At 41.6% G+C, this 12,078-nt stretch overlaps 1 protein-coding gene across 6 annotated transcripts in view; it reads right to left on the bottom strand.

Annotated features, from left to right (window-relative positions):
- Window positions 1-12,078, bottom strand: part of TBC1D5 (TBC1 domain family member 5) — a 519,218-nt gene that overhangs the window by 297,908 nt on the left and 209,232 nt on the right. For all 6 annotated transcript variants that reach the window (XM_014517945.2, XM_014517952.2, XM_025198935.1 and 3 more), the window contains one exon: window positions 3,594-3,726. In XM_014517945.2, coding sequence (XP_014373431.1) covers window positions 3,594-3,693 — 100 coding nt within the window. In that variant the 5' untranslated portion in view covers window positions 3,694-3,726. Of the gene's footprint in view, window positions 1-3,593; window positions 3,727-12,078 lie in introns of those variants that run through there.

The raw sequence follows: 12,078 nt of genomic DNA, 5'->3' as shown, positions 1-12,078 counted from the left end.
AAAACATGAAAATCGCAAATAGGGTAGATCCCTATATATACGAGAATCAAGATTTCTACAAAGTAGTAGTAGTAGTAGTAGTAGTAGTAGTATAATCACCTAAAGATCCTACAGCTCTTTAAAAAACAAAACCAACAATAAACGCTTTCCTTTTACTGGTTTATTCATTCCTTGAATATTGTAACTTACTAATAAGCATGCACTTGATACATTTTATTATGATTCAAGGCCCCAGCATCCTATCCTTATGATTTTTTATGGCTTACTTTTTTTCCCCTCAAATTAAAAATCAAGCAAGGTGATTAAAGAAAATATATTTTATATACATCATGGCCCAAATTTAATATTTCGTGCATCTTCTCAAACCTGGTTTCTTTTCTTTGGTTTTTTTAATTGACGAGATATAAACGGTGAAAATACATTTACCAATGATCTGCCTTATTTGTCTTTTCTCAGCTCTATGAGAACTTCTACCATTTAGCCTCTAAGACAATACTCTAACCATGTATCACAGCTCTAAAGAACAACACAGATCACCTGATATTTTATAATATTGTACAGGGCATCTCTAAAGCTATGCTGCACCTCTTGTCAATTTCTGTAATACCCAAACAAGATGCCTAAAAAAGTTCTTTAGTGATATTTTTGTTATTAATCTTATAAATAGTATTAAGTAAACCATATACCTGGGTTCATTTTCTGTTATAATTGGGCCTATACATTATTATTAAATATAATATTGATAACCAGTAGTATAGTAAAGCAGTAAAACAGCAAATGGAGAAATCATTTCTCCATTTTGGGATCTATTAGCAGTACAACATATAAATCAGTGATAAAAAATGGGTTCAAAAAGTGACATGTGGATAATTACACCTGAGGACAGAATGTATTTGTAGGATAATTTAAACTTTCATTGAAAAATTATTTGTTTCATAGATTTCAGGACTGTAGGTACTACTACAGTCATCTAGTCTGGTCCCTTATATAATAATAGCCATAAAGTGTCATAAAGTGAATCCTGTATCAAGTCCATAATTTCTGGTTGATTTCTAAGATGAAATTTCAAAATATTTTTGGGAGAACAATTAACCATTGGAATAACTAAACCTCACAACGCTATTTCTTGATTAATTCCTTTTCTGAATTCATCTGGTGCCACTTCCCATTCATGAGATGCTATATTTTTTCTACTATATTAAAACACCTTCTCCCTATCCAGGAAAGTGTCAAGCTTGTGTCACACCAAAAGTACTCTGGTATTTTTAAGCAAAACTTTCAATTCTTCCTTTGGAAACAAGTGTACATATGATACATTCACATATTGTACAGATATGACACACATCTATATTACTGTAAAAACATTTCTGGTTGAGGGGGGGAATACAGAAATTTTAATGAAAAAATGGCAATCTGGATGAACGGTAATGTTTTGTGAGAAGTCTCCACTCAATATCTGACACATTCTAGGAGTCCAAATGCTTACTTTGGAAGCAATGCTTGCCTCCTTAAAATTAACTTTCAAGTGAGATTGGGTGAGCAAGGAAAACTGCATGCTTTGATATCCAAGATCACACCTCCCCCACCCCTAAAAATACTTAAAATTAAATAAAACGTCAAAGATTGATGCTGGATACATATGGTACCAAATTAAAATGCAGTATGTGTTTCACAGTAAAAAACACTATGAAGATGAAATAGATGCTTTATATAAAATATTTACATAGATTGAACGTAAAAAATGTACCATAGTTGGTAACCTTTATGACTTGGGGAACCATGTATTTACATATCTTTATCTTTGCATGTGCGTATGTGTGTGTTGTGTATATATTTTTAACAGTTGACAGCTGTTTTAGAGCATACAGAGATGCCAAGCTGAATGAGGGTCTTGATTACTTCAAGATTAGCTATCTAAAGTTTCTATTCATTTTAAGTGTTGTTAGTGCGAAGAGTCATTAGTCACTTCCTTGTCTCATAGAACATCAGCATACATTTACATTGTTAATGAACATTTGGGGTAAATGAATTAATGGCACTTTTAAACATCAATTCAATACTAATAACTTTGTATGTCATAGAAATGTTAAGGATGGGATAAAAAATGAAAAGCCTTTTCAGTCAAGGTAACTAATCACTCCTGGGCACAATAAAGGGTAAAATTAATTAAAAGTGTTTTTGTAACAGGGTAAAAATTTTGATTTGTCTCGAAACAGAGCTGAGAGAAATATACAGATCTTTTTTTTTTAAAATTACAAAATTGCAAGCTTCTTGTTTATTAGTGTTCACTAGAAACCAACCCAATGTAAATCACAAATATTTAAATGCGGAAGCATTTTTGTTGAGATTTTTTACAAACCATTATCCCAAATTTCTGAAAATGTATACAGAAAATGTATTTGCTTTATCAAACTAAGACAGCTCTTTACCTTTCAGAGATCAAATCTAAAAGAAGAGAAACTCACCTAGAAAAATTACAATATTTACAACCTGTTTTAAAAAAAAATGCTTTCCTTAAGATCTCTGTTCTGTTTTTCTTACCTTGAAAATGCTTCACAATGTAATCAAGGAGAAAATGGAACAATGAAGTTGCATGCACGTGTTATAGGGCAACATTTAAGTTATTTATAAAATGAAAGTGATTGAAACTTGATTTAAGCAAAAATTTACATTTTCCCCTTTTTAATATACGTTATTATCTAGAAGACTTATACCTAAATGCACAAACGGAGAATGGCTGATTTGGGTGAGGCACTCAGGAACATGACAAAGTTGTTTCAACTCTGTAATTTAAAATAAATTTTTTATTGTGCACTCCTGGTACATGGGTTCATTGACTGGAAAATTACAGGTAGTTAAGGTGTCATTGTATATAACTGAGTACTTGAGAAATGTTTTCATGACAAGGATGAGGTTTCAAGCATCTTGTTAAGCTTATCACTTCCTTCTAACCAACTATATTGTCACTACTAGCAAATAAGTAAAAAGGACAAGTAACACGGACAAGTACTTGCATTAGGCAAGCAATTTGTTCTCACTGTTCATACAGGTACTTTGAAAACTGCCTTTAATTGATCTTAGGTTACAGAGTAATTTCCATTTTTAATCCTGTCTATTCAATCTCAGGTCTCAAGTTCTTATTTATGGTAATATTAACTGTTCAAAATGAAAAGGAAATGGGGGAAATAAGTCTTTACTGGCATTAAAAAAAAAAAAAATTACCATAGGGAAGAAGGGAAAAAAACCCCAAAACCTTAAAGCAATGCAAACCAGCCAAAAAAGCCTATCTTTGAAACAGTTGCAACAAAAAGCCATGTTTCATTTCAATATTCTTTGCAGAAGTCACTGTTTGGTTTATGATTAAAAAAGAATGACAGCACATTAAACATTTGGCTAATGTTTCAGTCTAATTGAAAGTCGACTTTTCGTGGTTTTCATTAGTGTCAGTGTACTGTACACACACTTTGTGAAATGTTCTTTAAGTTGCCCTGCTCAACTTCATTGAGAGAATTAAACAAATTATGACAGGCATAGCTATCATGAGACACTTATGCAAGATTTCCAAGCACAAAGTACAGAAGTACAAAACTCACCTTCATCAGGCTTATTTAAATAACTCTGCAAGGGATCAATGCCTATTTCTTGTTCCTCTGCCTGCAAGGGATGACTGGTTTCAGATATGGAATGATACATACTGGCAACGGCAATTCCACTAAGTACACTTATCTGTGAAAGAAAAACAGAGAAGGAATGAATGCAGAAATGTTTCTTCCATTGCTTTATAATAACAAAAGTCAAATAATACCGTAAATACTCCTAACATTCTACTCGTTTCCAAGCATAACATAACCAGACATGATGAACTGTTCTATAAAAATGTTAAAAATGAACTCCACATAGTTAAAGTTCTTGCTCTAGTATTCTTCAGATGCAATTACTTTTTATATACTTTTTTAACATCTAGGGCTAAGAACAGAAATTCAAAAAGCTGAACCCTGAATTGATTCAACTTTTGCAGGTTAGTCTAACCTGCCTAGATTGAATCAGTTTGCAACCGTACAGACATTCCCTCTGGACTGAGGAAATGCAGGCACATTCCTGCAGAGTTGCTCAAGCCAGGAGCTGGGGGTTGCTAGAGCATGCCCTCAGCTGCAGGAAAGCTGTGATGGGGGTGGGGGGCATGTCAGCCCGGGCAGTAGCCTGGACTGAACTGGCCAGCGAGGGCATTTAATTCCCTTTTCCCTGTCCCACCAGTAGGGACCCAAGCTGGGATCCACCAGGCACTCCCGCCTCACTGCTGCAGTGGTAGGGCCAGGTGTGGCCAAATGCCAGCTGGCTTGGCCCCCTGAGGCAGAGAGGGGGATTATTACCCCCACTGCCCTACTCAATTCCCTGCTTGGGGCAAGCAGCGGAATAAGCCCTCTCCTGCCCCCTCCACTGGAAGCCAGAGGGAGAGGGAAATAACCCCCACCCTGCCCCTCCACCTAAGGGACCCTGCCAGTTGGCTTCTGGCCACACCCCCGGCCGGCTACTAGAGCAGTAAAGGAACAGGATCTTTGATGGGGGCAGTAGCCCCTGTCACGGTGTCTGGGAAGTGCAAACCTCTTCCTAGCAGGGGTCTGCGCTGTGAGGTGGACATTTCCCTGCTGGGAAGGGGCTGGTGCTCTGGGACTGCATTCATTTAATGAAACTTAAGTTTATTGAGAGGAGCAAGCATACATTTTAGGATTGATACATTTTGGATTCAGAAGTCACCTCTCTCACATACATGTTTATTTTAATAAAGGACGTATGGTGCTGGTCAGATTTTTATACCTGCAGTTTGCTAGTAATAAACAGACTCCTAAATTAAAGTGGACCTTGGATCTTTGCATTTTTTCCTATTTTATGCACCATGTGTCTATCATTTCTCAGGTTATGTTAAAGAAAGTAAAAAAAACAACTCCATAAAATTGCATGGGTAACACTGAATTGGCTCTCACACCGATTAATATTTATACACCTATATATTAACTCAAGACCAGAAAGTGACCAATTAATGTATGTACATGAGCTCACCATAGACTTTCTGGTGGAATTTGTCATAATTGTACAAAATAACTTAAATTCTAAAATATGTTTATTATTGATTAGTATTTAACCACCCTGGCCACACACCACTCTTTTGGCCGCAGTACAACACAGAAGGAGATTATTTGAGACTAGCTGATCCTAAAATGATAAATGAATGAAAACTTGAAAAAATTAAACAGTAAAACTATCAAAAAAATCTTTACAAAGATTTTTGTAACTGTTTCCATTGCTAAAATTTTAGCTACTCACTCGTTTCTCTCTGCTACACTACTGTAATTGCTTTTCTATTGACCTTTTGGATTCTTCTTTACAGAAATTATATGCTTTAGAGTTGTATTGCTAGAATTTTACTTTTATGGCCCTTCAGACATAGCTTCTCTATTTGTGCAATTACAGTGAATAACTTCCAAATTAAGAATCAGATGCAAAGTAATCTTACTGGCCTTTATAATTTTAATAACCTTCTCTTAGAGAAATTTGTTTCAGATTCTTACTAGCTATTTGTACTGTATCTACATGCTACAAAGCAAGGATTCTGCTCCAGTGGGTTATGTTTCTAATCTCCTTTCATATCTCTCTAGTCGTTTCCTTTATCACTACCCAACTACCATGCTTTTTGAACCACAGGCTTGCATTTGGCAGCTTAATTTAAAAGATTCTCAAATATCCCTGTAAACAACTGAAGTGATTTATTTTTCACATTTACTCTTACAATAGATTTCCCTGTTTATTTTTTATTATTGGTATTGGCAACTCTTTGTTATCCAATCAATTTTCTTAATAGTTTATACTTTAATTCTTTCAAGTTCCTCTAACAAACTGCAAAAGAAAAAAATACTATTAAACTATTATGATTATCCATGGGATCTCGCTTTGAGAAAGATTAATTCTTTACAGACCTATGGTTGATTTGTAATGGCCTACAACATAGTGTTTCTGTTAAATAAGGTGTAATTTAACAGCATTTTCATGGTAGAACGTTAAGAGGTTTAGAAAAAGTATTTGAAAAATTTATAGTCTTCAGGACAGTAAAATAAAATCCTATCATCACAGCTTTGGCCAAATGTGGTCCCCACATTTTCTGCATCTCAAGTTATTTTTAGGATTGCAAGCGAGCTTGGCCTGCAGCAGCAATTTCATAGAGCTCCAGTCTGATTCTTATTTTACTTTTTAAGTACATATTGAAAAATAAGGAACATGATACCTTAAACATATCTACACAATATAAAGTGCTCAGGATCTGGAAGATCCTGATCTCAGGATCATAGTTTGAACCCAGCTCCGGAGAGAGACACACGGGCAGAAGTTCGTCGTGCTCCAGTTGAGGCCGGAACCCTTAGAACCCCCAGCGCACAACTAGCAGACCCAGACCCAGACCCCCAGTGCTGCCGGGAGGGAGGTGGGGCCCGTGGTGGGTGGGTGCTAGGCAGCTAAGAGAACCCCCCCCCCCCCCCCCCAGGCTCCTACTTGGCCCAACCCCCAAGTAGGGGCTCCTGCTCAGTCCTCCCCACCCATAGTGAGGGACTAGGAGAAGGGTGGGTACTTACCTGCCCCCTTCTCCAGCAGGACAGGGACAGTGACCCCCAGCTGCTGAGAGCGGCGCGGCGTCAGCAGCAGGCCCTACTGTGGATGCGCAGGAGTTTAAAAGGGCCCGCCAATGGCAGAAGCCATAGCTTGTACCCGGCTCCAGAGAAAAATGCATGGGCAGAAGCCCATCACACCCCTGTTGAGCCCGGGACTCCTAGGACCCACAACACACACCAATGCATACTCCCAGCACTGCTGGAATGTAGGTATGGCCTATGGCGGGTCGGTGCTAGGGAGCTGAAAGGAGCGGAGGATGGTCATGCTTCCACCCGACTCCTACCTGACCCAGCTCCCTAGGGACCATGTGACTGAAGCCTTGTGAACAGAGAGCGCAAACAAGTGCACTCCAGGCCCGGCACGCAAGTTAGCATTGGGCATGAGGCTCTAGGCAGCAAGCCTCAAGAGAAGGGTCAGCACAGCAGTAGCACTGTCTACTACCTGTGCAATAGTGGGGGGGGGGAGACACATCATACCCCAAAATTCACTGCGGCTCGACCCCCCTGCTCTGGTACCACTGAGGTCTCCAGCCAGACAGAGCCTATGGTTCTGGCCTCTATCCAAACGGAGCCTGCGGTCCCTGCCCATGCCCAGGAAGAACCGATGGCCCCAGCCTCCACCCAGACGGAGCCCCAGGCTGTGGAGGCTGCTGAGCACGTATGCAGGCAGCTGGGTTTAAGAGCACTGACACCTTCTCTTGTGGGGTGTGCTTAACGGTGGAGGCCCTCAAGTGCTAAATTAGGGAGCTCTAGGCAGCAGTGCAGAGGTTGCACACCTTAGGGAAGAAGAACAAGAACTGGACGCCTACTACCAGGCTCTCCACCAGAAGAAAGAAGTGGAAAGAGTAAGGAGGGTGGAGAACACTAGAGCAGAAATGAAGAGCCACCATGAAGTCCAGTCAGTGGTTGTCTAGACGAAGGTAGTCTCTGGCCCAGGGAGGCACTGCACCAGGGTTACCACTCCCCTGGAGCTGCGCAACTGATTCAAACCCCTTACTTCGCTAGAGCCAGCCAAGCCGCTGGCTACAGCATGTGAGGATGGAGTGCCACCAGTAACCACACCCAGGAGAAGGCACAGAGTAACTGTGGTGGGTGACTCCCTCTTGAGGGGGACAGAGGGAGCAATCTGTCGCTCTGACCCTTTAGCCCAAGAGGTCTGCTGCCTCCAAGAGGCTCATGTCCAGGATGTAACTGAGAGGATCCCCAAACTCATCCGGCCGGCCATCACCCCATGCTATTCATCCACGTGGGCATGAATGACACAGCTCAGAACAATCCCGGCTGGGTCATGAGTGACTACAGTGCTCTGGAGGCTGGGCTCAAGGGTCTGGGGGGCACAGGTAGCTTTTTCCTTGATCCTCCCAGTTACGGGTCATGGGCATCAGAGAGAAAGGTGCATTGAAGAGGTTAACAGAAGACTCCGCCGATGGTGCCATCGCGAGGGGTTCAGCTTCTTCAACCACGGTCCACACTTTAGGGAGAGAGCCAGTAGCTTGTTGGGAAGGGATAGCCTCCACCTCACCCTCAAAGGGAAGAAACTCTTCTTGGCCAGAATGGCTGACCTATTTCACAAGGCTTTAAACTAGGACTGCTGGGAGACCGATGGTCAATTAACAGTTCAAGCCCAGGTCATAACAACCATAGTACTAACAGGTTAGGTAGCCCAAGGGAACCTATTCTGACGACATCCCAAGGAAAGGTCACATCCCAGCGCACAGGCAGTCCAGGGTGTCCCATGGTAGGCTCACCTACCTGTACACAAACACCAGGAGTTTGGGAAAGAAGCAAGAGGAACTGGCCCTTCTCCCGAGCAAGAAAGATTATGATCTTGTAAGGATAACGGAGACCTGATGGAAATCCACATACAACTGGTCCACAGGTATAGAGGGCTATATCTTGTACAGGAGAGATGGTGTTGGGAAGAGGGGTAGCTCTCTACATGAAGGAGCATACATTTCCCTTCAAACAGAGTTTAGCAACCAAAGAGGGTGTCATGAGACCCTCTGGGTTAAAATATGGGAGGAACACAGAGAAGGGGATATAATTGTAGGAGTCTATTACAGTCCTTCTAACCAAGAGGATGAGGTGAATCATGAATTCAATAGGCAACTGGCTGAGGCCGCACGCTCCTGATGCATGGATGTCATGGATGACTTCAACCTCCCTGACATCTCACTGGAAGAGCACATGGCCAAATCTGACCAGTGATGTAGCTTCCTCATTTGTGTTGATGAGCTCTACCTAACGCAAGAGATTTACGGGCCGACTAGGGGAGAGGCACTGCTGGATCTGCTTCTGGCCAAAGGGGATGATCTAGTGAGCGATCTGAGGAAGCTTGGTGACAGCGACCATAAACTGATCACTTTCTCTGTCCAACACAGGGTGGTCAAATTTCTCAGTGAAACAAAAATGCTCAACTTTGGGAAGGCTGACTTTCACAAACTCAGGAGTATGGTCAGTCAGGCACTAAGAAACCATGGGGCCCCTTAGAAAGGGGAGTCCACAAGGAATGTTTTTTCTTAAGAATGCAAATCTCAAAGCAAAAGGAAAGTCTATACTGTCCCGCAGGAAATGCAGTCAGTGGGCTGGGAAACCCCCTTGGCTCAATAGGGAAATTTTGGACTTTCTGAAACTAAAAAGAGAAGCCTATACCAGATGTAAAACAGGAATCATCACCAAAGAGGACTATACAACACTAGCCCGCACTTGTAGAGAGAGGACCAGAAAAGCCAAGGTAGAAACCAAACTCAGGCTAGTCACAAAAATCAAGAACAACAAAAAGTCCTTCTTCAGATATGTGGGAAGTCAGAGAAAGAACAAAGGCAACATAGAACCCCTACTAAATCAAATGGGGCCACTGACATCTGATGCCCAGGAAAAGGCCAATCTCCTAAACGATTACTTTGTGTGATTACCCCAAGGGGGTCACCTTGTCGGACAGGACGCAAAGCATCCAGGGGGCAGGAGATGGGCCCACAACTGATGTAGATCAAGTGAGGGAACACCTAGAGAGGCTCGATATCCATAAGTCTGCAGGCCTGGACATAATGCACCTGAGAGTCCTGAAGGAGCTGGCAGACATCACAGCACGCCCTATGACTAATATTTAAGAACTCGTGGCACTCAGGAGAGGTACCAGAAGACTAGAAAAGAACCAATGTGGTCCCAATCTTGAAGAAAGGAAGATCCAAGGAATTGCAGGCCAATCAGTTTGACATCCATCAAAGATCCTGGAGAAAATCAAAGGTTCCATCAGCAACAGGCTAGTGGAAGGCAACTTTCTGAGTGCCAGCCACCATGGCTTTGCTGCTGGAAGGTCTTGTTTGACCAAGTTCATCTCCTTCTATGACCAGGTGATGCACTGCTTGGACAAGGGAGATGAGGTTGATGTCATATCTGGATTTCAAGAAAGACTTTGACTTGCTCTCCCATGATGTTCTCATGGTTAAGCTGGGGAACTGCAGCCTTGACCATCTCATGATCTGATGGCTGGGGAACTGGCTCCAGGGTTGGACCCAAAGAATATTAGTTGACAGAAGCAAATCAACATGGCACAAAGCAACCAGTAGTGTTCCTCAGGGCTCAGTACTTGGTTCAGTACTCTTCAACATCTTCATTAATCATCTGGATTCAGGCATCAGATGCAGACTGGCAAAGTTCACAGACAACACTAAACTATGGGGGAAGGCATTCACACTGGAGGACAGGCTGGGGATACAGGCCGACCTGGACAGGCTCACAAGGTGGGTGGACCAAAATCTGAAGGCATTCAATGTAGAGAAGCACAGGGTGCTCCACCTTGGGAGGAAAAACCAGCATCATACTTATAGGCTTGGCAGTGCTACGCTCGCTAGCATCACGACCAAGAAAGACTTGGGGTCTTGCACAAGATGAACATGAGCCTCCAATGTGATGCCATCGCCAGCAAAGCAAACCAAACTCTGGCATGCATCCACTGATGCATTTCAAGCATAACCAGGGACATCATCCTCCCGCTTTACTTGGCCTTAGTGAGGCTGAGGTGGAATACTGCATCCAGTTTTGGGCCCCCCACTTCAGGAGGGATGTGGATAAACTTGAGAGTCCAAAGTAGAGCCACTTGCATGATCAAAGGCCAAGTGAGCAAGCCTTATGAGGAGAGGCTCAGGGACATGGGACTCTTCAGCCTGAAGAAGAGAAGGCTCAGGGGACTTGGTGGCAACCAAAAGTATATAAAGGGCGTGCACCAGGATCTGCGAGAACAGTTGTTCACCACGGCTCCCCAAGGGATAACAAGGTATAATGGCCACAAACTTCTGGAAGGTTGGTTTAGACTAGAGATAAGGAAAAACTTTACAGTCTGAGTGTTCAGGGTCTAGAACAGACTCCCCCAGAGGTGATGCAAACATCTACTCTGGACTCCTTCAAACGGTGTTTGGATGCTTATCTTGCTAGAATCATTTGACCCCAGCATACTTCCTGCCTATGGCAAGGGGGCTGGACTCGATCTCCCAAGGTTCTTTCCAGCCCCTAATGTCTATAAAATCTATGAAATCTAGAGTGGCAAAATGTACAGCAGTCCATAACAAATTGGCCTGTGAAGTCACTTTTCTTTGATAGGTGTTGGGGCAAAAGAAGGACCTGTACAAGGCAGGAGACAGATGCAGAACACCCTTATGCTGATAACCTATCTAGACCTAACCTTTCTACCCATGCAGTCTCAAGCACAAGTTTTACTAGCTGTGTTAGACCTTCACACATGGGTTAGTTACTCATTCATTCCATTTATTTGAATGGCATCCTTGCAGAAAACAAGCCAATCAATTCTAAATGCAAAAGAAATAAAACTATCTAAAATGAAAACTGCTTCTTTGACAGAGATTTAAGTCATCCTTACTTTTCATCTGTTATGAGTAAGTCCATTACCAACTGGCTAGGATTAGCTTCTTTTAGGATGTATTCAGAAAAGTAAAGTGAAATAAATTGCTGGCCCAGGTTACAACACCTCCACAATGCCTAATGATTTAGAACCAAAGTTTCACAAAACTGTGGCAAGAGGGCAAACTTCAGCATGCTGCCAATTCATAACCTAAAACCAAATTGCACACCTAAGGTAGTCAGCTTTTACAGCATCAAACAAAATGGCTACATACAGCTAAATTAGGAGTTATGCTATTCACAAGCACAATTCAAAAAACCCCAAACAATGTAAAAAAAAAATGTTCAATAAGAATTTTGTAATAACGTATTTTATTACTTGAATATGGATGACATACATTGTCCCAAACAATTATTGGCATTAATTCATTTCACCTTTTGCAAAAATAATCCTATTGTAACATATAGGTAAGACATTAAAACAAATTATTGTTGTGCATTTATTATCCATAATCAGTAAAGTCTTAGCCTTTTAAATTTAAAAAGAAAAATCACTAAATGTGTC

This window comes from Alligator sinensis, unplaced genomic scaffold (assembly GCF_000455745.1).
Source record: "Alligator sinensis unplaced genomic scaffold, ASM45574v1 scaffold29_1, whole genome shotgun sequence".
Lineage (NCBI taxonomy): Eukaryota > Metazoa > Chordata > Crocodylia > Alligatoridae > Alligator > Alligator sinensis.
Note: the sequence above shows the minus strand (reverse complement) of the source record. Positions and strands in the feature narration are given on the sequence as shown.